We start from the raw sequence: 26,068 nt of genomic DNA on the forward strand, positions 1-26,068 counted from the left end.
TTGTCCTAAAAAGAGCAGCAGAACCCGTGGTGTGGTCTATGGGTCCAAGCAGCCGAATCAGGTCCTTTAAGGAACAGGGGGAGAGAAATAAACTAAGTGTCATGAAAAATGATAGTAACGGTGACAGCTAAGGTCTCATCTAACCCTATTTCATGGACCACACTTGCTGACTCACAGACCCTGAACAGAGGAGACCTGGGACTCGAACCCAGGTCTATTTTCCTCCCTTGGAAGGTCATGTTTCTTCATGGACCCCAGAATGCCTCTGTGCCCACAAGAGAGCGATTAAAAAATGTAATAGGTAAAATTAGAAAATTCATTCATTTACTGGCTGCTAGAAAGGCCAGATTTCATACCAAGGCACCTATTTCTCTCAGTGGCTATGAAGCTACCCCTCAGATTTCAGCAGTAACAAAAGGGACCCCTGTGGGGCGATGTTCACCAGCAAGCTCCCCTGCACTTACTGCCCGCGCAGCCCTTCGGTGTTTCCACCACGCCCTGTCTGGGCCTCTCACAAATCTCCTGACAGGGGCTGCACTCCACCAGCAAGCTGGGCCCTCAGTCACTGTCGCCCATGGACGGCCAGAGCCGTGCAGGGAGCACCTCATCTTAGAGGCTCATGCAATATTTGGTGACCTGAAGAGCATTCTTCTTGGGACGGTGGACAGAGTCTTACTTTTCTAACACACTTCTTGGTAGTCGTCTGGAATGAAGTTCAAAACCGCAGAAGTTACAATTTGAGGACTTCCAGAAGGAAATCTTTTGGACTATTAAGTGTCTGGTTTAACTAGACTGTGAGGGAACTGTGTCACCAGTGAGTCTTTTCTCTGTAGGGAAAAAGGTACACTGAGAAAGAGAAAGACACCCAAATTGGCACAGCTGACCATCCGTGGAGAGAAACTGCGACACAGATGCACATCTGTCACAAGCTGAGGATGGAAACCTTATTTGTCAATAAACCAATAAACCAGACCATAACATTTAATAAAGGAAGAAAACCATCTTCCAGACCTCGAGCTGCTTCAGGTGTTTCAGCTGCCGTGGCCGTGATGACTTGTCTACAATCTGCATCTACTTATTTAAAAGGCAGCCAGGCGTTCTCTCCTTACCCCATGTAGTCAAGGTCAGAGAAGATGAAAGTCTTCTTGATGTCAAAGCCGCAGGCGATGATGTCCTTGGCGTTCTCCACAGCGTAGCCATAGGCCTGGTCCAGGGTCAGGTCCTTCCACAGGTACTTCTCGTCGTCGGTCATCTGGATGACCAAGGGCACGTTGAACACGTCCTGCAGCCACCTAAGAGACCGGGGGAGGGAAGGCCGTCATCTCATTTCCCTGCAGAAAAACGCCACTGTGCCTCTGAAAACACGGTTCCTGCTAACAATGTATGTCAAAACGTCCCTGCCCACAAAAATCACACACGCTCTGATCACACTGTGAATTTGACTCCTGTTAATAAGGGCTACCACTGTTATTACCATGTCAGCTCTGTGCTGGCTACTCTGCACACTTTATTTTGAAGCCTTACGAGAACTGTCGGCGGTAGGTATTAATTACTCCCTGTGGCAGATGTGGAAACTAAGGCCCAGAGAAGTAACTCTTCTATGGTCACATGGACAGGGGAAGAGGAGGACGCAGGTCCCACTGACTCAAAGCAATGCTCTCTCTACCACCCACAACCCGCTAAGCGACACCAGGAACAGGTGAAGAGAAGCCACAAAGGCAGCAACTCCCCAAGACCTGGGTTGTTCAAGCAGACGTGAACTAGTACTTGTCGTGTCAGTTCTAGACAAGGTTTGTGACTAACATTTCTTTCTTTTTTTTTTTTTTTTGGCAAAATAATACATTTATTATCTATGATTGGCAGATATACTGCTGATTTAGTCTCTCCATGGTTCAAAAGAATTTCAAAATAACAAATAATTTTATATACCATACTCGATCAGTAATGTGACTAACATTTCTGATTCACTAATACAAGTGAGAACAGTCATACGATGCAATACTTACTTTGTGAAGATAACGGGATGAGGTGACCTACGTGCATTGCTTCAGAAGAGGGGCCCCTGCCCTATACAGATAAAATGGTTTCTTATTTTCATAGGCATCAAGAATTTGATGCATGTCTCTAAAGGAAAAAGGAGAAAAAATAGTGTGATGTTCTGAGAAAAAAATCGCGGTGTGAATGCTCATTTGGAAATAATAAAGAGACAAAACAACCCGGATAATCACTAGAGCTTGTTATCCTTGGTGCTTATGCTGTAAAAACGACAGGAAACTTCTTCTGAGCTGGTTCTCCTGTGATCGTTTTAAAAGTGTAAGACATGCAGGTTGGGAATAATGAACGTAAATGTTGGTCAGCCGCTGGATCTCTCTTGGAATTCCTGCAAGTATCGATGTTGACATGCCGCCCACTTCACACACTTTCCTGGGAGTGACCCCAGGCCGACACCACCCAGTCCTCGCTGAGAACCACGCAGCGCCGACACTCTGCTGCCCAGACGGGGAAATCGCAGGGCTCCCACAGTCCTGACTTAGGGAGGGAGGTAAGGATGTCCCCAGGTGGAGGTCTGCTTTGGGCTCCGTCAGCTACACTGGGACCAGGTGTCTTCACCTGGGAGTTATTCTGGAATTCATCCACCCTCCCCAAGGACTGGGGTCCACCGACAGTGCACACGAAGAGGCCTCCTCCCTGGCGGTACATCAGAATCACCTGGCCGGCTGTTTCCACACCACATCTGCCTGAGGTCCTGCCTCCACAGACTCTGGTCCAGTGGGTCTGGGGTGACGTCTGGGAATCTGTATTTTTAAAAACCCCTGCCGGTTCAGAATGGCCATCATCAAAAATCTACAAACAATAAATGCTAGAGAGGGTGTGGAGAAAAGGGAACCCTCTGCACTGTTGGTGGGAATGTAAATTGATACAGCCACTATGGAGAACAGTAATGGAGGTTCCTCAAAAAACTAGAAACATAACTACCATACAATCCGCAAGCCCACTACTGGGCATATACCCTGAGAACCATAATTCAAAAAAGAGTCATGTACCACAGTGTTCACTGCAGCTCTATTTACAATAGCCAGGACATGGAAGCAACCTAAGTGTCCACTGACAGGTGAATGGATAAGGAAGATGTGGCATATATGTACAATGGAATATTACTCAGCCATAAAAAAAAAGAAATTGAGTTATTTGTAGTGAGGTGGATGGACCTGGAGACTGTCATACAGAGTGAAGTAGTCAGAGAAAAACAAATACCGTATGCTAACACATATATATGGAATCTAAAAAGAAAAAAAATGGTTCTGAAGAACCCAGGGCAGGACAGGAATAAGACGCAGACATACAGAATGGACCTGAGGACACGGGGAGGGGGAAGGGTAAGCTGGGACGAAGTGAGAGAGTGGCATGGACATATATACACTACCAAATGTAAAACAGATAGCTAGTGGGAAGCAGCCGCATAGCACAGGGAGATCAGCTCGGTGCTTTGTGTCCACCTAGAGGGGTGGGATAGGGAGGGTGGGAGGGAGATGCAAGAGGGAGGAGATATGAGGATATATGTATATGTATAGCTGATTCACTTTGTTATACAGAAGAAACTAACATACCATCGTAAAGCAATTATACTCCAATAAAGATGTTAAAAAAACCCCAAAAAACAAAACAAAAAAAAAAAAAAAACCCTGCCAGTGACTGCAACGTTTGGCAGAGTATGAAAACCACCCTTCCAGGGTGTGAATGTTCTTTGTTTCTGGGCAAAGTATGCCCACATAAAAGAGGAATAGCTGCCTTTTCCAGAGGTCTGGGTAGGAGAACCCAGACAAGAGTATTCTGAAAGCGACTTCTCCTTACACCCCAGACCAGGGTTTAACAGTGCTTATCTCTGGGGCTGATAGGATTAGGGGGATTCTGGTTTTGTGCATAGTTTTGATTTTTCCCCAAGGAACGATCACACAGTGCTTCTGAAATAAGGAAAGAATGAAACACTTGATTTTGGAAGAAAAAGAGTCCTTCTTTGGTTCTCACAAGTAACCAAATCAAACTTTTATCGGCTTACAGAAAAGAAAAAGAGTACAAGCCGTCACATGAGCTGCTCTTTTTATTTTTTTGCCGCACCGTGTGGCATGTGGGATCTTAGTTCCCCGACCAGGGACTGAACCTGTGCCACCTGCAGTGGAAGCACAGAGACCTAACCACTGGACCGCCAGGGAAGTCCCGGTTGAGCTGCTCCTTATGGCTTTGTAGGAAGTCTCTGAGCACTCACGATGTGCTGTCCCGAGGGCAGGGCGCTGACGAGGCTCCCATGCTCAGCTCAGCTTTGTGAGGATGGCTTCCAGCAGGGACCCCTCAGCTGCAGAGGGAGCCTGACAGCACGTGGCAGATCTCATCAAATACCTACTTTACAGATCTGAGAGGCACTCTCAAATTTGAGCATGGCCAAAGCTTCAAGTCCTACACCTCCCTAAACCAAGAGCCTACAGCATTATTATACTGAAGTAAATAAGTCACAGGGCAGTGAGAACTGTAAAATGCTAAGATAAAAAATTTTGATTTAAGATCAACAAAATTGATAAACCTTGAGCTAAAAAAACAAAAGACTCAAATTACCAAAATCAACAGTACTAAACACTTTATAGGAGTAAAAAGGATTATAAGGGAATAATACTAGGAACAACTGTATGCCAGCAAGTTAGACAACCCTGATGTAATAGACAAATCTACCAAAACTGACTCAAGAAGAAATAGAAAATCTGAACAGATCTATAGCAAGAAAAGAAATTGAACTAGGAATAAAAAAAAAACGTCACACAAAGAAAAGCCTCGGGCCAGATGGCTTCACTAGTGAATTCTCTCAAATTTTCAAAAGAGAATTAACAACAATCCTTCACAAACTTCCAGAAAAATGGAAGAGGGAATACTTCTCAACTCATGCTATGAAGCCAGTATTATTCTGATACCCAAGCAAAGACATCAAAAGAAAACTACAGACCATGTCCCTTATGAATACAGATGAAAAAATCTTCAGCAACTCACAAACCAAATCCAGCAACATATAAAAAGGATTACACACCATAATCAACTGGAATTTGTTCCAGGAATGCAAACTTGGTTCAACATACAAAAATCCATCAATGTGATACACGGGTATTAATAGGAAACATGACAAAGCCACCTGATCATCTCAACAGAGGAAGAAAAAAGATTTGATAAAACCCAACATTCTTTCATGATAAAAATACTCAACAAACTCAGATAGAAGGGAACATCCTTAAAATGATGAAGGGCATTTATGGAAAACCCACAGCTACTCAATGGTAAACGACTGAAAGATTTTCCCCTAAGGTCAGGAATCACTTTCACAAGGACTGTACTAGAAGTTCTAGCCAGAGCAATTAGGCAAGAAAAAGGAATCCAAATTGGAAAGGAAGAAGTAAAATTATCCTTACTAGCAGGTGGAATAATTCTATATATCAAAAATGCTATAGAATCCACAAAAAAAGAAAAAAAAAAAAGAATGTTAAAAAGAAAACCACAGGCCCCAAATGGTATCATGTTAAAGCCCATGATACTAAACCTAGACTTAATATCTGATTTAACTGCAGTTTCCACCTTCCCCAGAAATGTAATATTAATCAACCAGTCTGGAATTTTCTGCTCAGCACCTATGAGGTAAACTGTCCCCCGCCCTACACCTTCGCTCCCTCAAGAATCAATCTGCGTGGTAAAACCCTTGCCATTCCCTTCCACAAAAAGATGTCCTGGCCTAAAAATCATCCTTTTTTTCCTTTTGCTAATTCCTCCCTGGCCCCACCCTTCTCCCTGTAAAAACCTTCCATTCTGTAAACCCCTTGGAGCGCCCCCACCCTTCTCCCTGTAAAAACCTTCCACTTTGTAAACCCCGTGGAGCGCCTTTCTAGTCGCTAGATGGGATGCTGCCTGATTTATGAATCACTGAATAAAGATAATTAGATCTTCAAATTTATGTGGCTGAACTTTGTTTTTTTTAATAAGAACTAATAAATGAACTCAGCAAAGTTGCAGCATGTAAGATCAACAAACAAAAATCAGTTGTTGTATTTCTATACAGTAGTGCAATATTGTGATTGATTATAAGAAATATATATTTGGTCTTCGTTCTATCCTGTTTCAAGCACAGAGCTCCTTAAACCATTGTGGGAATTTCCTAAGTGATAAGAATGATAAAGATAGAAGGAGTGTTATTCATATAATAAGCTCCTTTCAACCATACCAAAATTTATGTTACTTAAGTGACTTTTGGAAAGCCCCTAGATAACCTAAGGAGGCGGGCTGGTCCCCAGGAACCAACTCCGATTAGAGGATTGGAACTTTCAGTCCCCCCTGCCTTCGCCCCACTTCCTGGGGAGGGCGGAGGGGCTGGATATTGAGTTTAATTACCAGTGGCCAGTGATTTAAATAATCACGTCTATGTAGTGAAGCCTCTATAAAAACCCAAAGGACAGCTTCAGAGAGCTTCCGGGTTGGTGAACACATGGAGAAGTGGGGAGAGAGGTGCCCAGGGAGACCATGGAAGCGCTGTGCTCCCACACACCTTGCCTTGTGCATCTCTTCCAGCTGGCTGTTCTTGAATTATACCCTTTTGTAATAAACTGGTAATCTAGTAAGTAAAATGTTTTCCTGACTTATGTGAGACGCTCTGGCAAATTCACTCCACGAAGCAGTCGTGGGGCCCTCTGATTTATGGCACGGGTAACAGTCTGGACTTGTGATTCCTGTGTGAAGTAGGGAGGTTGGGGGCAGTCTTGTGGGACTGAGCCCTTAACCTGTGGGATGAGACGCTATCTCCAGGTAGACAGTGTCAGAATTGGGTTAAATTGTAAGACACCAGCTTGTGCTGCAGAACCTCCTGACGTGTGGAAACCCCACATATCCGGTGTCAGAAGTGAAGCAGACCTGCAGTGAGCGCTGAGCCAGAGGAAATACACAGGAGTGCACTTTCCTTCAGAAACAGCAATGAACAATCCAAAAAGGAAATGAAGAAAACGCTATTTTCAACAGCATGAAAACAAACAAAACCTTAGGAATAAATCTAACAAAAGAAGTACAAGGCTTCGGGCTTCCCTGGTGGCGCAGTGGTTAAGAATCCGCCTGTCAATGCAGGGTTTGAGCCCTGGTCTGGGAAGATCCCACATGCCACGGAGCAACTAAGCCCGTGCGCCACAACTACTGAGGCTGCGCTCTAGAGCCCGCGAGCCACAACTACTGAGCCTGCATGCCTAGAGCCCGTGCTCTGCAACAAGAGAAGCCAACGCAATGAGAAGCCCGCGCACTGCCACGAAGAGTAACCCCGCTCGCCGCAACTAGAGAAAACCTGCGCGCAGCAACGAAGACCCAACGCAGCCAAAAATAAATAAATAAATAAATGAATAAATAAACTTATTAAAAAAAAAAGAAGTGCAAGACTTGCACACTGAAAACTATAAAACACTGCTGGAAGAAACTACAGACCTGGTGAATGGAAAGACGTTCTTTGTGCATGGATAGGAAGACTTGATATTTTAAGATGGCAACACTCCCCAAATTGATCTATAGATTCAGTGCAATCTCTTCAAAATCCTAGCTGCCTGTTTTTTTTTTTTTTTTTACAGAAATTAGCAAGTTGATCCTAAAATTCACTTGGAAATGCAAGGGACCTAGAATAGCCAAAATAATCTTGAGAAGAACAAAGTTGGAGGACTCACACTTTCCAGTGTCAAAACTTACTATAAAGCTACATAATCAAGACTATGTAGTATATTTAATAAACCCTTAAATATATGGTCAATTGATTATCAACAAGGGTGTCAAGAAAATTCAACAACAGTCTTCAAAAAGTGGCACTGGGACAACTGGATATTCACATGCAAAAGAATGAAGTTGAATCCTCCCTCACATATACAAAACTTAACTCAAAATGGAACAGAGACCTAAATGTAAGGGCTAAAAGAATAAAACTCTTAGAAGAAAAAACAGGTGTAAATCTTCATGACCTTGAATTAGGCAATGGTTTCTTAGATATGACACCAAGCAACAAAAAACAAACAAACAAAACTGGATTTCATCAAAATTAAAAACTGTGCTTCTAAGGATACTGTAAAGAGCTAATATTTGCAAATCAAGTATTTGATAAGAAGCTAGTATCCAGAATATATAAAGAACTATTATAACTCAATAATAAAAAGATAAATAACCCAATTAAAAAGTTGGCAAAGGATCAGAAGAGACAGTTCTCTAAAGAATATATAAAAACAGCCAATAAGCACATGAAAAGGTGCTCAACATCATTAGTCATTATGGAAATACAAATCAAAATCACAATGAAATACCACCTCACACTTACTAGAATGGTTATGGAAAAACATAAAATGGAAAATAATAAATGTTGGCGAGGATGTGGAGAAATTGGGACCTTTGTTTGCACTTTGCTGGTGGAATGCAAAATGATGCAGTCGCTGTGGAAAACAGTTTGGAAGTTCCTCAAAAAGTTAAATGGTTAACTTATGACCCAGCAGTTCCACTCCCACGTACACACTCAAGAGAACTTAAAATATATGTCCACATAAAAGCCTGTATATAGGACTTCCCTGGTGGCACAGTGGTTAAGAATACTCGGGCCAATGCTGGGGACACGGGTTTGAGCCCTGGTCTGGGAAGATCCCACATGCCGTGGAGCAACTAAGCCTGTGTGCCACAACTACTGAGCCTGCGCTCTAGAGCCCGTGAGCCACAACTACTGAAGCCTGAGCGCCTAGAGCCCGTGCTCCTCAACAAGAGAAGCCACTGCAGTGAGAAGTCCGCCCACCGCAACGAAGAGTAGCCCCAGCTCGCCGCAACTAGAGAAAGCCCACACACAGCAACGAAGACCCAACACAGCCAAAAATAATAAATAAATAAATAAATTTATAAAAAAAAAAAAAGCCTGTATACAAGTGTTCAGAGCAGCATTATTGATAACCCAAAAGTGAAAATACCCCAAATGTCCATCAACTGTTGAATGGGGGGGGGGGTATGTCCATTCAATAAAATATTTTTCAGGTATGAAAAGGAATGAATTACTGACATATGATACATCATGGAGGAACTTTGAAAACATGATGCTAAGTGAATGAAGCCAGACACAAAAGGCCACATGTGGTATGATTCTATTTATATGAAATGTGCAGAACAGGCAAATCCACGGACACAGAAAGTAGGTTAGTGGTTGCCAGTGGTGCTGGTGGGGAGGGAGGAATGGGGAGTGATTGCTAATGGGTAGAGGGTTATTTTTTGGGGTGAGGAAAATGTTCTGGAATTAGATAGTGGTGATGGTTGCACAACCTTGTGAATATACCAAAAAAACCACTGAATTATGTACTTTCAAAAGGTGAATTTTATGGCATGTGAATTAAATCTCAATTAAGGAAAAAGCTTTGATTGTATTCTGCCCAGAAGGAAGGCTGAGCGGGGCTTGGAGTTCTCTGCGTGTAGAATTTAAAGTGTTCGGCAGACTGCCGAGTTCTGTCCTGCACGTGCTCTCCGTAACCCTGATGTGCGGGCAGAACAGAACAACCCTACCCCGGACTATAAACTCCACGAACATGGCCTTGAACCCGACCCGAGGCGATGTGTGGGGTGGGAGAGGCAAGACCTCGCTCAGAAGCCGCCTGTTCTCTGATGTTATCTGCGTGGAATTTATGATCTCAGGTAGGGATATTCTGTGCATGTTCGCTCTATTAGTTTCTCTCTCTTTTTTTAAAAAAAATTTTTTTTTAACTTTTAATTTTATATTGGTGTATAGCCGATTAACAATGCTGTGATAGTTTCAGGTGCACAGCAAAGCAACTCAGCCATACTATTAGTTTCTCTTTGGCTATTATTTATGAGTAGGCCAGTACAATAGGAGGAAGAAGTATGTAATTTCAGGAAGCCTCCTGCTTATCTCATGGGAAATGCTGAACTTGGACACGTTAATCTCTTTTGTTTTGTGACATTTTATAGTTTATAGCACGTAACCTGGCATGAATCTCATCTGCTGTGTACCTGACCTCCACCTTGTGAGGTGGGCAGTTTACAGATGAATAAACTAAGGGCCAGAGGTGCAGGGACGGGCGCCATCCCACAGCCCGCTCCTGACAGGACAGGAGGTGGAACCACTCCCCCCAGGGGCCTGGCAGTGTGAGGGAACAGCATCCTGATAGTTTCCTTCATTGAAAGAAGGGGAGGGGTGGGAGGTCCTGCAGTGAGAAGACCCTGACCTGTGTGAGAAGAAGATTCCCCTGCGCAGGAAGTGGTGCGGCCTCTGACCCGTGGCTCTCTCTATTCGGTTTATCAGCTCCTTGTCAATTTTACTGCTTCCGAAGCGAACTGGAAAAAAAAGAAGAGATGCCGATCTTAGGTGGTGGGAGGTTTGGTGATATTGCTGAAACGAGAGGGAAAGACTTGTGATCCACGCACAGTCTCAACAGACCCAGGCCTCTTTAGGCCTTAGGCTCTGGTCCCTTCCACCAGCTCAGAGTGGAGGTCACAGCCAGCAGAACAGAAAATAAATTACAGAACAAAATGCTCTTTTGTCTGGGACTGGATTCTGACAGGAAACAGATCCAGAATGCAGTTTAGCTAGCAACTCTAGGCAACCACACACACACACACACACACACACACAGGCCCCTGCTGCTTACTGTTTATTAAGGTATAATTTATATTCACTGACAACCATAAATTTAAATAGTCTTTAACCAAATTAACGGCTGTCTTCAAGAGAATTTTCCCTCATTGACAGTCTACACATGAATCATGGAAAATGGCTTAGACTTAGGTAAGAACATTTTAGTTCCATTTCTTTTTTGACAGCCATCAATGATCTCAGAGTAAGGATTTTCCTGAGCAGGAAGCCCTCCAATGAAGGGCTTGGCAGTGAGGACCTGCCACCTATGAGGAGTCATCTTTCTTAAGCTGACTTCCAGCTGTTTAGCTCCACACTCAGTATCACTGGAGGAGAAACCTTAAGTAATCTATGACTGACTTGTACCCACTGAGTTAAAGACAATTTAAATGACTGCAAAGATGCCCAGTTCAATGGACCTTCCCCAGGTTCTGAATTGCTCAAAAAAAAGGAAAAAGCTTCTACTAAGCTATCTACTATAAATCATTATTTTGAGATATATTTTATATTGTTATGTTAATTAAAAATAATCCTCTGGGAATATAGTGTACCACTAAAAGATTTTAGGATCTATTTTCCCCTTGGCATTGAAGCTTGACTGGATGTACGATTAATTCAAATTAGAAAACATCAGTGGAATCAACTCAATGGAATCACTCCTAAAAGCTGGGGCTTTTCCCATAACGTACCGATGAGCTTGTCATAGTCAATGCCTTTTGCACTGCTTGTCTGTACTGTCCACGGGTCCACAAAGTCCTCGTCCGCTTCTGTGGCATCCAGGCCACTATCACTCCCAGGTGCCGGGTCCCCTGGAGGGTAGTCAGCCTTGTAATCCTCCCCTGTGGCAGCTCTGTAGCTCATTTTCAAGGATAACAACATCTTCACTGCGGAATCAATTTCATCCTGTACAAAGGAAGGAATAAGGGTGAAGGCTGAACGTATTAACAACGGCTAACATTTGCTGAATGTTACTGCTGTGTGGCAGGCGTTGTGCTAACTGCTTTCACACACATGACTTCCTTTAGCCTTACAACAACCCTACGAGGAAGGCGTCATTGTCACTGTCCTTTTCCAGTTGAAGAACGTGAGACTCAGAGAGGTGAAGGAGCTTGCCCATGGACACACAGCAAGTCATGGGCCCGAGCGTATTTTATTTTTATTTCTTTTATAATTAAAAAAAAATTTATTTATTTTATTTATTTATTTTTGGCTGCGTTGGGTCTTCGTTGCTGCGCGCGGGCTTTCTCTAGTTGCCGAGCACGGGCTTCTCATTGTGGTGGCTTCTCTTGTTGTGGAGCACGGGCTCTAGGCGTGTGGGCTTCAGTAGTTGTGGCACACGGGCTCAGTAGTTGTGGCGCGCGGGCTTAGTTGCTCCGTGGCATGTGGGATCTTCCCGGACCAGGGCTCGAACCCGTGTCCCCTGCATTGGCAGGCGGGTTCTTAACCACTGCGTCACCAGGGAAGCCCCTTTATTTTTTTATCTGTTGGTCTAGTGCTATGGATTATTACCACAAACACTATAGGATACGTGTAGCGACACAATTTACACCATTGTTTATGACAGAGTTAATGTGCTAAATGTTAAACACCACCAATGCCAGCGAACATATGGGACAAGCTCCACTAATCAATTACACTGAGCTCTGCATTGGAACTTGTTTTTACAATCCACACAGGTTGAGATGAATATTTATGGAAACTTAAACAACGATGCCACCAAGGACAGCAACAGCAACTCAAGTAGACATTGTGAAAACAGATAAAGGCAAGGAAAAAATATAGACTTTCAGGTCATAAATTAAGGAGGGATTCACTGGGAAACAGTTATACTACAGCATTTTGGAGTCTTATCAAGCTGTCCAAAGTGTCTGCACATTTAGTGTTTTAAAATAAGCATAAGAGAAACAAATGTAAAATGTATCCTTGGGTAGGCTGGAAACCTATTAAAGACCTCCTCTTCTAGGAGCCCACACTAGCCACCCCTGGAAGCCTGGCATTTAAAAAAGCAAACCTAATTAAGCAGATTAGTCATGCTATGCCCTAAAGCTCTATTCCCATAATTGGCCTTGCTGGATTAGATCACAAAGAATATACACAGTCCAATTTGCTTGCCAAGGGAAATACAAACACTTCCATTTAGAGTTTATACATAATGTGCTATAAACTGGGCTTCCCAGTGGAGAAACATCACAGCACCAAACTCCATTCAGAGAGAGCTCCTCCGTCAGGTACAGCACCGGTCCACAGAGGACTGTTACTGTAGGGTGATTTCCCAAGCACAGATTTGTGTTTCAAACTCCGAAACCATCTGGAATTCATCGTTTAAACGAGTCAGAGTTGTGGCATCAATGGCCCCATGGATAGACCTCATGCAAGAGACAGGATGTTGGCCTACCTTAGACAGGCAAGCATGTTTTCCTCACCTCATTACGGCAGTGCCTAGGCTGTGCTTGCAGCAGAATAAAGGCTTAGCAAGCATGATCTATCGAGTTATCTATGGGAGAATTAACTACCTTGCTTTGAAGCGCCCTGCAGTCACTACTCTTCAATCACCAGCTGTGTGACATTCATACTCTATGTGGCCTAACTCAGCTTCCAACTAGGTGGCTCTTCGAAAGTCAAACATCTAACCGGGGTCCCAGTTCAAGGACCACCTGTTCACTGGAATGGGACCGAAACAGACAAGCAGGCTCGTCTTGTCCGTTTTCTTGTTCTCAATCTAACATGGACCAGGACATTGAAACAGATTTTAAAAGCTGATGTTCTGAAAAAAGCCAGACACGAAAGACTCTATATACACTACCTGATTAAATAAAGTTCCAACACAGGAGGAACTATCCATGGTGGGGGAGGCAGGGTGGAGGCCTCTCTTGGGAGGGTAGAGGCAGGGCCTGAAGTGGCCCGAGGGTGGCTTCTGTGCCGTTTCTCCATCTGGATGCTGGTTACACAGGTGTGGTCATTTCGTGAAAATTCAGTGAGCTGCCTGCTTGTGATCTCCGTATTTTTCTGAACGAATGGTGTATTTCAATTTAAAAAGTTTACTTAAACTAAAAGGAGAAGAAAGGCTCTGTTCTCTATCTTAACTCCTATGATGCAGTGTCACCTCCTGAATCCTGCTCAAACTGTCTCCTGTCAGATCCCCCAGATTCCGACCTACCCGCCAGGAGAAGCTTTGTGAGCTACTGTTTCTGAAAGCAGTGGGTGTTATCCTCTTGGTACACGAAGCAGAAAGAACGCCGAGGACCATGACCTGGACAGACGGCAGACAGCGTGGAGGAAGAGCCTGCGGCACCCTCACTGGACCAGTGATCCCCGAGGGGCTCAGCTATTTCACTTAACGTGAATTTCCAAAACATCAGGTGCTTCTAGTGTGACACATTTCAGGGTCAGATATAAATTTACTCTGTTTAACTCTGGTTTCATCATGTAACCTCTGATCTCTCTTGCTGTGTCAGCTGACTACGCATTAGTCAAAGACCACCCTCGAAAGAGTTATTCTAAACTGTGTTAACAATGTTCATTGCAGCACTATTTACAAGAGCCAGGACATGGAAGCAACCTAAGTATCCACTGACAGATGAATGGATAAAGAAGATGTGGCACATATATACAATGGAATATTACTCAGACATAAAAAGGAACGAAACTGAGTTATATGTAATGAGGTGGATGGATCTAGAGTCTGTCATACAGAGTGAAGTAAGTCAGAAAGAGAAAAACAAATACCGTATGATAACGCACATGTATGGAATCTAAAAAAAACGGTACTGATGAACCTAGTGGCAGGGCAGGAATAAAGATGCAGACGTAGAGAATGGACTTGAGGACACGGTGGTGGTGGGGAAGGGGAAGATGGGACGAAGTGAGAGAGTAGCATTGACATATATACACTACTAAATGCAAAATGGCTAGCTATTGGGAAGCTGCTGCATAGCACAGGGAGATCAGCTCGGTGCTTTGTGACCACCTAGAGGGGTGGGATAGGGAGGGTGGGAGGGAGATGCAAGAGGGAGGAGATATGGGGATATATGTACATGTATAGCTGATTCACTCTGTTATACAGCAGAAACTAACACACCATTGAAAAGCAATTATACTCCAATCAAGATGTTAAAAAAAAAAACCATGTTAAGTACTGTTTGCTAAAATGCTGAACATAACTGGAGTCACTAAGAGTTACTAACTAAAAGCATTTAGTTTTGGGAGGATTAACCAAGATGGCGGAGTAGAAGGACGTGCTCTCACTCCCTCTTGCGAGAGCACCAGAATCACAACTGGCTGCTGGACGATCATTGACAGGAAGACCCTGGACTTCACCAAGGAGGATACCCCACGTCCAAGGACAGAGGAGAAGCCACAGTGAGACGGTAGGAGGGGCGCAATCAGAGTAAAATCTAATCCCATAACTGCTGGGTGGGTGACTCACAGACTGGCGAACACTTATACCACAGAAGTCCACCCACTGGAGTGAAGCTTCTGAGCCCCACGTCAGGCTTCCCAACCTGGGTGTCCGGCAACGGGAGGAGGAATTCCTAGAGAATCAGACTTTGAAGCCTAGTGGGAATTGACTGCAGGACTTCGACAGGACTGGGGAAAACAGAGACCCCACTCTTGGAGGGCACACACAAAGTAGTGTGCGCATCGGGACCCAGGGGAAGGAGCAGTGACCCTGGGGGAGACTGAACCAGACCTACCTGCTGGTGTTGGGGGGTCTCTTGCAGAGGCGGGGGGTGGCTCTGTTTCACTGTGGGGACAAGGACTCTGGCAGCGGAGGTTCTGGGAAGTGCTCCTTGGCGTGAGCCCTCCCAGAGTCTGCCATTAACCCCACCAAAGAGCCCAGGTAGGCTCCAGTGTTGGGTTGCCTCAGGCAAAACAACCAACAGGGAGGGAACCCAGCCCCACCCATCAACAGTCAAGTGGATTAAAGTTTTACTGAGCTCTGACCACCACAGCAACAGTCAGCTCTACCCACCACCAGAGCCTCCCATCAAGCCTCTTAGATAGCCTCAACCACCAGAAGGCAGACAGCAGAAGCAAGAAAAACTACAATCCTGCAGCCTGTGGACCAAAAACCACAGTTACAGAAAGATAGACAAGATGAAAAGGCAGAGGGCTATGTACCAGATGAAGGAACAAGAAAAAACCCCAGAAAAACAACTAAATGAAGTGGAGATAGGCAACCTTCCAGAAAAAGAATTCAGAATAATGATAGTGAAGATGATCCAGGACCTCGGAATAAGAATGGAGGCAAAGATTGAGAAGATGCAAGAAATGATTAACAAAGACCTAGAAGAATTAAAGAACAAACAAACAGAGATGACCAATACAATAACTGAAATGAAAACTACACTAGAGGGAATCAATAGCAGAATAACTGAGGCAGAAGAACGGATAAGTGACCTGGAAGACAGAATGGTGGAATTCACTGCTGCGGAACAGACTAAAGAAAAAAGAATGAAAAGAAATGAAGACAGCCTAAGAGACCTCTGGGACAACATTAAACGCAACAACATTCGCATTATAGGGGTCCCAGAAGGTGAAGAGAGAGAGAAAGGGCCAGAGAAAATATTTGAAGAGATTATAGTTGAAAACTTCCCTAACATGGGAAAGGAAATAGCCACCCAAGTCCAGGAAGCGCAGAGAGTCCCATACAGGATAAACCCAAGGAGAAACACGCCGAGACACATAGTAATCAAAGTGGCAAAAATTAAAGACAAAGAAAAATTATTGAAAGCAGCAAGGGAAAAACGACAAATAACATACAAGGGAACTCCCATAAGGTTAACAGCTGATTTCTCAGCAGAAACTCTGCAAGCCAGAAGGGAGTGGCATGATATACTTAAAGTGATGAAAGGGAAGAACCTACAACCAAGATTACTCTACCCGGCAAGGATCTCATTTAGATTTGATGGAGAAATCAAAAGCTTTACAGACAAGCAAAAGCTAAGAGAATTCAGCACCACCAAACCAGCTCTACAACAAATGCTAAAGGAACTTCTCTAAGTGGGAAACACAAGAGAAGAAAAGGACCTACAAAAACAAACCCAAAACAATTAAGAAAATGGTCATAGGAACATACATATCGATAATTACCTTAAACGTGAATGGATTAAATGCCCCAACCAAAAGACATAGACTGGCTGAATGGATACAAAAACAAGACCCATATATATGCTGCCTACAAGAGACCCACTTTAGACCTAGGGACACATACAGACTGAAAGTAAGGGGATGGAAAAAGATATTCCATGCAACTGGAAATCAAAAGAAAGCTGGAGTAGCTATACTCATATCAGAGAAAATAGACTTTAAAATAAAGAATGTTACAAGAGACAAGGAAGGACGCTACATAATGATCAAGGGATCAATCCAAGAAGATATAACAATTATAAATATATATGCACCCAACATAGGAGCACCTCAATACATAAGGCAACTGCTAACAGCTATAAAAGAGGAAATTGACAGTAACACAATCATAGTGGGGGACTTTAACACCTCACTTACACCAATGGACAGATCATCCAAAATGAAAATAAATAAGGAAACAGAAGCTTTAAATGACACAATAGACCAGATAGATTTAATTGATATATATAGGACATTCCATCCAAAAACAGCAGATTACACGTTCTTCTCAAGTGCGCACGGAACATTCTCCAGGATAGATCACATCTTGGGTCACAAATCAAGCCTCAGTAAATTTAAGAAAATTAAAAGCATTTATTAACATTATTCAAATTTAACGTTAAATGACAAAAATATCACTGTCAGGTTCCTAAAATGGGTTTATAGAGTAAATGATCAACATTTCGGTCCTTTATTTATTTTAGGTTTTCAGATTTTTTTTTTTTTTTAAAACAACTTAGCCTCATCTATTGAGCCCTACCTGGTGTTGTAAACCCCGTTCTGTGAATAATCAACTCCTTTTTTTGGATATCACTATTTCTTTCTTTTAAAATGTAATGGATTATTTAGGGTCCAAACAGTCAAAGTAAACTACTGGAGTGACTGTGAGACGGTTGATACCATCTGGTGAGAACCTAGGAAGAGATTTTTGAAAAGATGACGACAGGGATTGGAAGTGACAGACGAAGAAGTCATGGACATGAAGAAGCTGGGTGACCGAGAGTGAAAGGAAGTGCTCAGGTGATGGTTACAGACGCAGACTGAATGGGTTGCACTTCTAAAACCCACTGCAGCAACAGCAAAGAGATCTTTAAAAAAGGCACAACCCACGAGGACCAAGGGAACAGGAAGAGGACGACAGCAACAAGATTCAGAAGCTGGAAAGCGGAGGGATGAGTGGTACCTCACTGAACACGGGAGAAGAACAAACGCTAAGACAACACAGGGAACCTGGGCAGTGACTGGACTTACATTGCTGTGGAATCCCAGAGAGGTTTGGGCATTGGCGGCCCTAGATATGCAAAGAAGTGAGGGTGAAAGCGGGCTATAAAACTAGGAGCACTGGCTGAAAGTCTGTCTCAGAAGCAGTTATTGAGATCTCCCCCTAGCCGGTACATCCCCCCCTCCCATCCAGAGGGGGCGGGGGCAGGGGCAGGGGCAGCGCACGGAGAACGGGGCCTTCAGCGAGGGATCCCACAGCCCAGCTCCCCTGCCCCACTCAGCTCACAACGCTGGCGGCCGGACCCGTACCCTCTGGACAGCAAATTGGAGGAGTCCTCTCTGGGGACTCTACAAGCCTCAAAGAAGAGCTCTAAAGGCCCCAACACTGAAGCCTCCCCAAGGCAAGGGAGCGGTGTGGCTGCCACCCAGGGAAGGGAAAGCTACACGACGAGCTCCTCCCAGCTCGGAGCGCTCCCTCTAAAGCGCCACTGCACAGCTGGGCGTCACCAAACACCGGACGACGGCATCTAATACAAAAGGCAGAAGGAACAAAAAGCTAACTTGGAAGAAACTGAGTTTATAAAGGGGGTAGAGAACACTGGAAAAACTATCACCAAGATCTCAGAGACAGAAGGACAGTGTACCTATGAAATAAGAGCAGAGAGCTAGGAGGAAAGGCACGTTCCGAGATCAAACGAGCTCTTGGAAGTCAAAAATGATAGAATAAGTGAAAAACAATAGGAGGGTTAGAAGTTGATGAAACATACCTAAAAGAAGAACAAAAAGAAAAATAAATGAGGAAAATAAGTCAAAAAATAAGAAATTCAGAGGACCAGTCTTTGAATTAAAAAAATACACTAAGAAACAGAAAAAAAAAAAAAAAACAACCCAGGATAAATCAAAGAAATAATATAATTTCTGAGAATTAAAGGTCATGAATTTCTAATTTGAAAGGAACAAACTAAAAGATCCTGCATGCTGCAACTAGGTCCCACGTGCTGTGACTAACACCTGGCGGGCGCAGCCAAATTAAAAAAAAAAAAAAAAAAAAAGAAAAGCCAAGCAGGGGAGTTCCCAAGTGGCCTAGTGGTTAGGATTCTGGGCTTTCACTGCCGTGGCCTGGGTTCAGTCCCTGGCTGGGGAACTGAGATCCTGCAGGCCGCAAGGTGCAGCCAAAAAACCCCAAAATGAAACAAAGAAAAGCCAAGCAAAAAGCAATTAAGACAACTATCAACTCTGGAGAAAACAAAAGTTGGGCAGGAAAGGAGAAGCACTCACGCTATACCCAGTGGGTCAGCTGTCAGCGGCGTTTACATGGAGACTGTGATTGTCTGTGATTGTGAAAGTGCTAATTCCTTGTCATCCACAGTGAAAGCCCCAAACCTGAACATCTATCAGGAGCAATATAATGTGTGGTTTTGAGAGACGTAGGGGTTACACAGCAAAAGAATCAGCTAAAAGAATCGAAAATCGTTGTTTCTGGGAGCAGGAAACGGAGAGAGGCGGGGTGGACGGCTGCTGTGTTTCCCAGCGGCTTCCCTTTAGACTACACGCATCGATGCCGATAAAGGAGAAAATACATTTAAATTGAGAGCCAAAACACCTCAGGTGGTGAGGGAACAGAATCCTGGTAGCATGACCCTACAGAGGTGGCTTGGACGTGTGTGTGTGTGTGTGTGTGTGTGTGCGCGTGTAGGACCCAGCTAAATGACATACCTTCGCCGCGTTTCTGGCTTTGAGGGCCCTCACGAGCTCCCCTTGAGCAGCAATGTTCTTGAACAGCTCCAGTGGGGACCCACAGCCCTGCTCACCGTTGGGCACATCTGCCATTTTCCAGGACCTGCGTTCACAGCCGGCTAGGGTGTTGGCAGATTTGCTCAGTGGTCCAGACAAGACTGTGGGGGGAGGAGAGAGAGAGATTAACAAACCATCGCAGCTGTTTTTCCTTTACCGTAGCTAGTTCTTCTTTCCAAAAAGGTTGGAGATGAGTTACAATAAAGGGCATAGATAATATAACATTAATAAAAATATAAGCAGAAATTTGGAGCCATGAAACAGGGGAAAAGAGGAAGAACAAATGCTAATGATGAGGTCGAAAGGAATCGCTGTGATTTACAGACTTAGGGAGGGCAAAGAAAGACCCCTCCTAACCAAGGGCAAGTGTGCATCTGCTGAGGTGCCCCTGTGCCTCAGCCAGTGCCCAGGACACAGGAAGGACTCGTGTCTGCTCAGGCAGCAAATACCAAAGTGCTTTAGTAAACCTAAGTTCACCACAGCTAGAAACATTTGGCAAATGGCTATTTACTCTTTATCTTAATTGCTTTCGGGATGAATTCCCAGGCCTTTGCAGTCATAAGCAACATACCGCTGAACAAATGGCTTCCTTTGCTGGCCAGCTGTTCCGTTCTCAGACGAAGGGAAGTCTGGGTGGAGGCAGGGCCTTATCCCTTCTGGGTTCCAAATGAGCTACGAATCCTATACAGCCTGTCCACTCCACATGCTGCCTTATGGAACTGCAAACCTTTGAAGAAGGTGTCCCTGCACCGCCTATTAGTCATTATTTACTATTAACCTTAGAAAAGGTGGGGCACACGGCAGGCTACCTGAGGCCGCCTTGGGGCCGAGGCTGGCCACAATCTGCCCCTTTTGGGTTGGTCACTTCCCTTTTCTGAGTGTCAGCTTCCTCAGCTATAAAGCAGCACCGTCACGAACTTTGTCACCTACCTCAAGGGCTGTTATGAGAAGAAATGAGAAAAAACGACATGGTAGCATTTTACAAAATGTAAAGCAAGGCACAAACCCATTACAAGTATTATTTGTTAGGGTTCCAGAGCTTGGCTGATCTCCCGTTCCGTCTGTAACTTGCTGTTACACCTTGAATGAGGAGGGTGACAGTGCCGGTGAGGCTACACCAGAGCAGCTAACCTCCAGCTCTTAAGTGTCTGGTATTTTCCTCAGCACCTTATACATATTAATTCACTTAAACCTACAGCAATCCTATGGGACAGATTTGTTATCTCTGTTTCGTAGATGAGCAAACTGAGAGGCTAAAACACTTGCGCAAGATAACGCAGCTAGTGAGTGGTCGAGATGAGATACAAACTCAAACAGTTTGACCCCAGAACCTATGCTCTCAAACATTATCCTACGGGCTACTTAACTGTCGTGCGCCTCAGTCTCTCAACTGTAAAATGGGAATAACAATAACAACGCTAACTTGCAGGATTGGTCACGGAATAAGTGTGATAATGCGGGTAAGTAAACAGTGTAGCACAGCATCAGCCACAGAGGAGAGGTTTAATGGATGACTATTTTGTGTCTTTAATCATTAAAAAAATTTTTTCTAGCAGCTCTATGAACAAAACACACAAATTTGAGGGGGTAATTTATTTTTATTCATCCACTTGTTAAATATCTGTTTAAAAAATATGTAAAATTTAAACCAATCTTTATATAAGTCAATGAAACCGTAATACTGAAACCAGGATGGGATAGCAGCCAGTTTCTTTCCCCTCCTTGCTGAGAATCGCCTCAATTCCTGGAAAGGGAGGCCCGTAAAAACGAGAAGGAATGTGGAAGAACCTTCTGACTAGCGCTGGAGAGGAGAAACACTCAGGCCCATATCAAATAACAACCAAAGTGATGAAAATTACTTCTAGCCACAAATGATCAAACATCACACCCAGATGCTTTACACATGATCCCCAATTCTCCCAACTTTCAAAGCTGGGTGGTACAGTATCTGCTCTGCATTAGTGACCAGAGGCTGACGGCTCAGGGAAGTTAGAACCACCCTCTGAGGTTCCATGCCAGAATAGCCCAACCAGGATCTGATGCCAAAGCCCCCCTCGACCATGTGCTCTCTCAAATGCCAGCTGCTCCCCCTGCCCGGAATGTCTCATACCCTCCTCTGCTCGCTGTCTTACTAATTCAAACCTCGGCTCCTCTTTGCAGCCTTTCCTGACCCTTGCACCCACGGGGCCAAGTTGGTTGCTCTGTCCTTGGTGATCCCTGAGCACTCGTTAGTGAGGTTATCAGAGCACTCACACTGCGTGTAGTTATTTATGAAAATTCATCACACAGAGAATGCAAGTACTGGGCTTTATTCTTTCATGTGCTTCTAGTACCTGGTACAGAGTAGCTTATCAACAGACGTTTACTGAATGAATGAATCTCACAAATCATCTAGTTTAATTTTCCCCTTCTGGTTTGTATCCTCTTATAATACCTCCGCAGTATTCCAGTTTAAGGTAGATTTCTCCTACCTGGACTTTAGAAGTCCTCTTAGAACGTCCTGACACTGCACTGAGCCTTCCGAGACTTGGGAAGAGCCAGGTTAATCCCACATACCCAGTCTGGTTTCCTCACCCATTGCGAACATCTGCCCACCATCCTGGTCACTCTTTTTGGAATTCCCTTCGGTTTACCCTTGTCCTTCCAAAAATGTGGTGTCCTGCACGGAAGGCAACAAGTGGGTTTTGAAGTCTGCGAGTAGGACCAAAATCAAGCACGGATTAAAATTACCCTTAAAAGTTCCTAGGGAAAGTGCCAGGTAGAATGATTTGGTGAGCCCCAGATGGCTCATCTCCCCCTGCAACGGAGCAGATAACTGCAGAGGATCAGCTAGATGAACTGAGCCTGCATTTAGGGTCCCTGTCGTAGGGAAGAACATGTATCTTTAACTCTCAGAATCCCATTTAAGTAAGAAGAGGCACACGGGAATGAAACCTGACTGAGGAGACAGCAGGTGAGGTCTCCCTGCTCTCAGGATCATGAGGCATATACTCACCATGTGGGAATCACCCACACTGTAACCTCGTGTGTGTGCGCATGATGCAACTTCCTGAGAGAGTACAGTGCTTCGGCAGTGATCAGAGACAACGAGAATACAACTATCACTTCCCTCATTTCAGGCATCCATTTAGCCCATTTACGGGCACATATTCTCCTTTTTTCCTCCTATCTAGTCAACATTCTCCTTTATTTCTTTGTTAACTAACTTTTAGAATTTAATTTAGCTTCAGAGGTTTTTAACCCAGAGTTCAGAACCTCTGAAATGGCATCAACAGTTTGCCTGCACCTTGGCACGTTTGCGGTTCTAAGCAGAGTATCCAGGTTTTACTACTTTCTCAAAGGGGTCCGAGATGCCAAGAGACTAAGGACCACTGTCTTCAGTGTTTACTGTGCAAACTGCAAATAGGGCTTTGAATCTTTGTCAAGGAAAATTGCTTTATCTATTTCACAAATACTACAATCTAAAACAAGGAAATGAAGCTATAATCTGTGAAGTAATGTATGATCTCCTCTAGAAAAGGACTGTGAGTGAAAAGAGCAAACCTGCACAGTCCACAGCAGACCAGCACACAGTTAAGGAGAAATCGAAAAGACTCTTAGAAATGAACTCTCCACTCCTCTTTTTAAGGAACTTGAAACTTGTGCTCATTTTGAAAGCTTCCACTGTTCCCAAGGAGCGTAACAGGCACCTGAAGAAACTGGGTACAGTTTTGGGATGAGGAATGGAAAGAGGAATTACAGAACTGTTTAACAGAACAACAGGACAATTCCTTGGGCCACAATGAAATCATCTCACAGATAAGATCAGAATACACTGATTCTGCAATTTGGGGGAAGGGTGGCATCATGCACTACAGCCGATTCTGGAGCAGCTGAGAAGAGCAGGGGACCCAGAAGTTCCTGGATGCCTGGAATATTACCAGCAGGTGGGATACCATCTTCCACATCCTGATCCCTGAGTGTGGATGACAATGGCCTTGGACTGTCAAGTTTCCAGAGGACAAGAAAATGATTTCTTACCAGCAAGGAGTCCTTTAACGCTTCAAACCTTGGAACAGATTTAGGTCACTTTTTCTTTTTTAAACACTGAGAGGAAAGCTTACTTTCCCCTCCAAATAATAAAATGAACATTATCTTAAAAGGCAAAGAGGACATTAATTTATATGAAGCCAGGCATAAGCTACTTATGAGTATCACAAGGAGATACTGTGGATAGATATCGACTATTTAAGGAGGCCTCATCAGTGAAAAATAGGATAGCCAACATCAAAGCGCTGAAAGTCAAGCTACGAATCCAAATAGGCAGCTACTCTTCTAGTATCTCTATTCCCTACAGAAGCTGTGAGTCACCTGAACTTTGGGACAATGAGATGAAATAAAATGCACACCAGCCTGGTCCTAAGAGATACTGCTCCTCATCCCCTAAGCCAAGGTTTCCAGTACTTTGGGAAAAGGCTGGTAAAAATACTAATAAACTCTAAGCCTAGCAAAGATGGTAATACATACCCAGGTTGCAGGAGATGCTGCAGAGGTGGCCACTGGTCACGCTGGGCAGTTGAGAAGCTGAGACTGCCCAGTGCAGCTCGAGCGCTTCTTTAAGAGTCTTTCCCTTTTTCTTTCAGTTTCCTTTTTAGAAAAGACTCTTCTCTCTCTCTCTCTCTTTTTTTTTTTCTGTTTACCCCACCCTTTACTACTTGCATGTAGGAGCTTCTTATAAATCACCCAATTTCTCAGAAACACTTGAGCCTCTCTACCAACCTCTTCGATGAGACTGTCCAATCAAGGGTGGGCGGAGGGGAGGATGCGGGTGGAGACCAGGGAAACTCTCTCTCGGGAAGCAAGCCATTAGCTGGTCATTGCATCAGCCACCCCGTATCCCAGGCTGGCCTCCATATAACCTCCCCACCCTCTTCCCGTTCCCTATTCTCAGCATCAGTATGAATAACTGTGTTTGTGTATAGTCTTGGGGCGGGGAGGGGGGGTTGGGGGGGAAGGCGGATGGTAAATTCCTTGCCGCTGCTGTTCACGGAGGCGGCGCAGGGCAGTGGAGAGATCATGAGTTCTGGGGTCAGACCCGGATTTCAATCCCAGTTTGGGCGTTTTCTTGTTACAAGACCTTGCGCAAGTCACATTCCCTCTCCGCTTCATCCTGCGTTTCCTCATTTGTGAAATGGGCATAAAGAAGCCTCGTAACTTTATCGTGGAGAGAACTAAGTGCGATACTACCGGCAAAGCCCCTGTCACATGGCAGACACTCGTTAAAAGTGAGGGCCTCTCCCCTTGGCGAACGAGAAGAGGAGGGAGACGATGAAAGGTCGGTGCCGGTGGCAGTGGGTGACAGGCCGAGTCGGCGGCGCTGGGTGGAAGGGGGCGAGGGGCGCCGTGGCAGCCTCCGCGCACCCCGTGGTGCCAGAACCCGGCGAGCAGCGAGCCGGGCTCTGAGGAGGATACTCCGGGCCTTGGCGTGCAGGCGGCTCCGGGAGGGCCAGGTCATCTGGCGCCGCCGCGGCCTCCCTCCCTCTTTCATCCCTTCACTTACCCGCCCAGCCGGGCCCGTCAGCGCTGCCGGCTCAGCCAGGGGTGGCCTCCTGGGCGTCCGTGGAAACGCCTTCCGGCCGGAACAACTTCCGGCCCGGCTGCGCCATCATTGGCTGTTCGCGCCGCGGGGTCGAACGGAGGCCGCCGCTGATTGGCTGGCGGCCCCGGCGCCGGCGGAACGCGACTGGGTTGCGGGGTGCAGGCGGGACAGCCTCCGGGAGGACCGAGAGCTTCCGGCGCGTGTGGTGAGCGGAGGGCCGGGGGCGGGAGGGGACTGGGCTCTGGCAGTGGCCCGAGCGCTCCACGCCCCTCCGCGCGGGCACTTCACTGCCGCTCGCCTGTCCTGTGTCTCCGGTTACTTCCGAACGCGCAGTGCTCTGGACGATCCTCACCTCTCACTCTTGACAGACCGGCTAACTCCTTTGCATTCTTCAAAACCCATCTCTGGTCGTATCTTGTTTGTTGCCTTCTTCAGTCTGTGGCCTCCGGCGCAGGATCCGTGTTTTGTGCTTAATCTCTGTCCATAAGACCTAACATAAGGCTTGGCACAGAGTAGGTAATCAGGAAATATTTGTTGAATGAGAATATCCTATTCCTTTTACTTTCTCTGTGCTCCCCCCCACCCCCACCCCGACCAGGTTGCATTTCACAGATATTTCTAGATGCTGGCGATCAAACAGTGAACAAAACACAAAAAGTCCTGCCCTGGTGGAGCAGACATGCTGA

General features: G+C 45.0%; 1 protein-coding gene across 1 annotated transcript in view; it reads right to left on the bottom strand.

The window, feature by feature from the left end:
* WARS1 (tryptophanyl-tRNA synthetase 1) overlaps positions 1-24,467 on the bottom strand; it is a 36,157-nt gene extending 11,690 nt beyond the window's left edge. Inside the window, 7 exon segments of the mRNA XM_036842622.1 lie at positions 1,110-1,292; positions 2,003-2,069; positions 2,072-2,124; positions 10,254-10,362; positions 11,350-11,563; positions 19,727-19,905; positions 24,311-24,467. Coding sequence (XP_036698517.1) covers positions 1,110-1,292; positions 2,003-2,069; positions 2,072-2,124; positions 10,254-10,362; positions 11,350-11,563; positions 19,727-19,840 — 740 coding nt within the window. The 5' untranslated portion in view covers positions 19,841-19,905; positions 24,311-24,467.
* Between the last annotated feature and the right edge of the window lie 1,601 nt (positions 24,468-26,068).

The sequence above is a fragment of the Balaenoptera musculus genome, chromosome 2 (genome assembly GCF_009873245.2).
Source record: "Balaenoptera musculus isolate JJ_BM4_2016_0621 chromosome 2, mBalMus1.pri.v3, whole genome shotgun sequence".
NCBI lineage: Eukaryota > Metazoa > Chordata > Mammalia > Artiodactyla > Balaenopteridae > Balaenoptera > Balaenoptera musculus.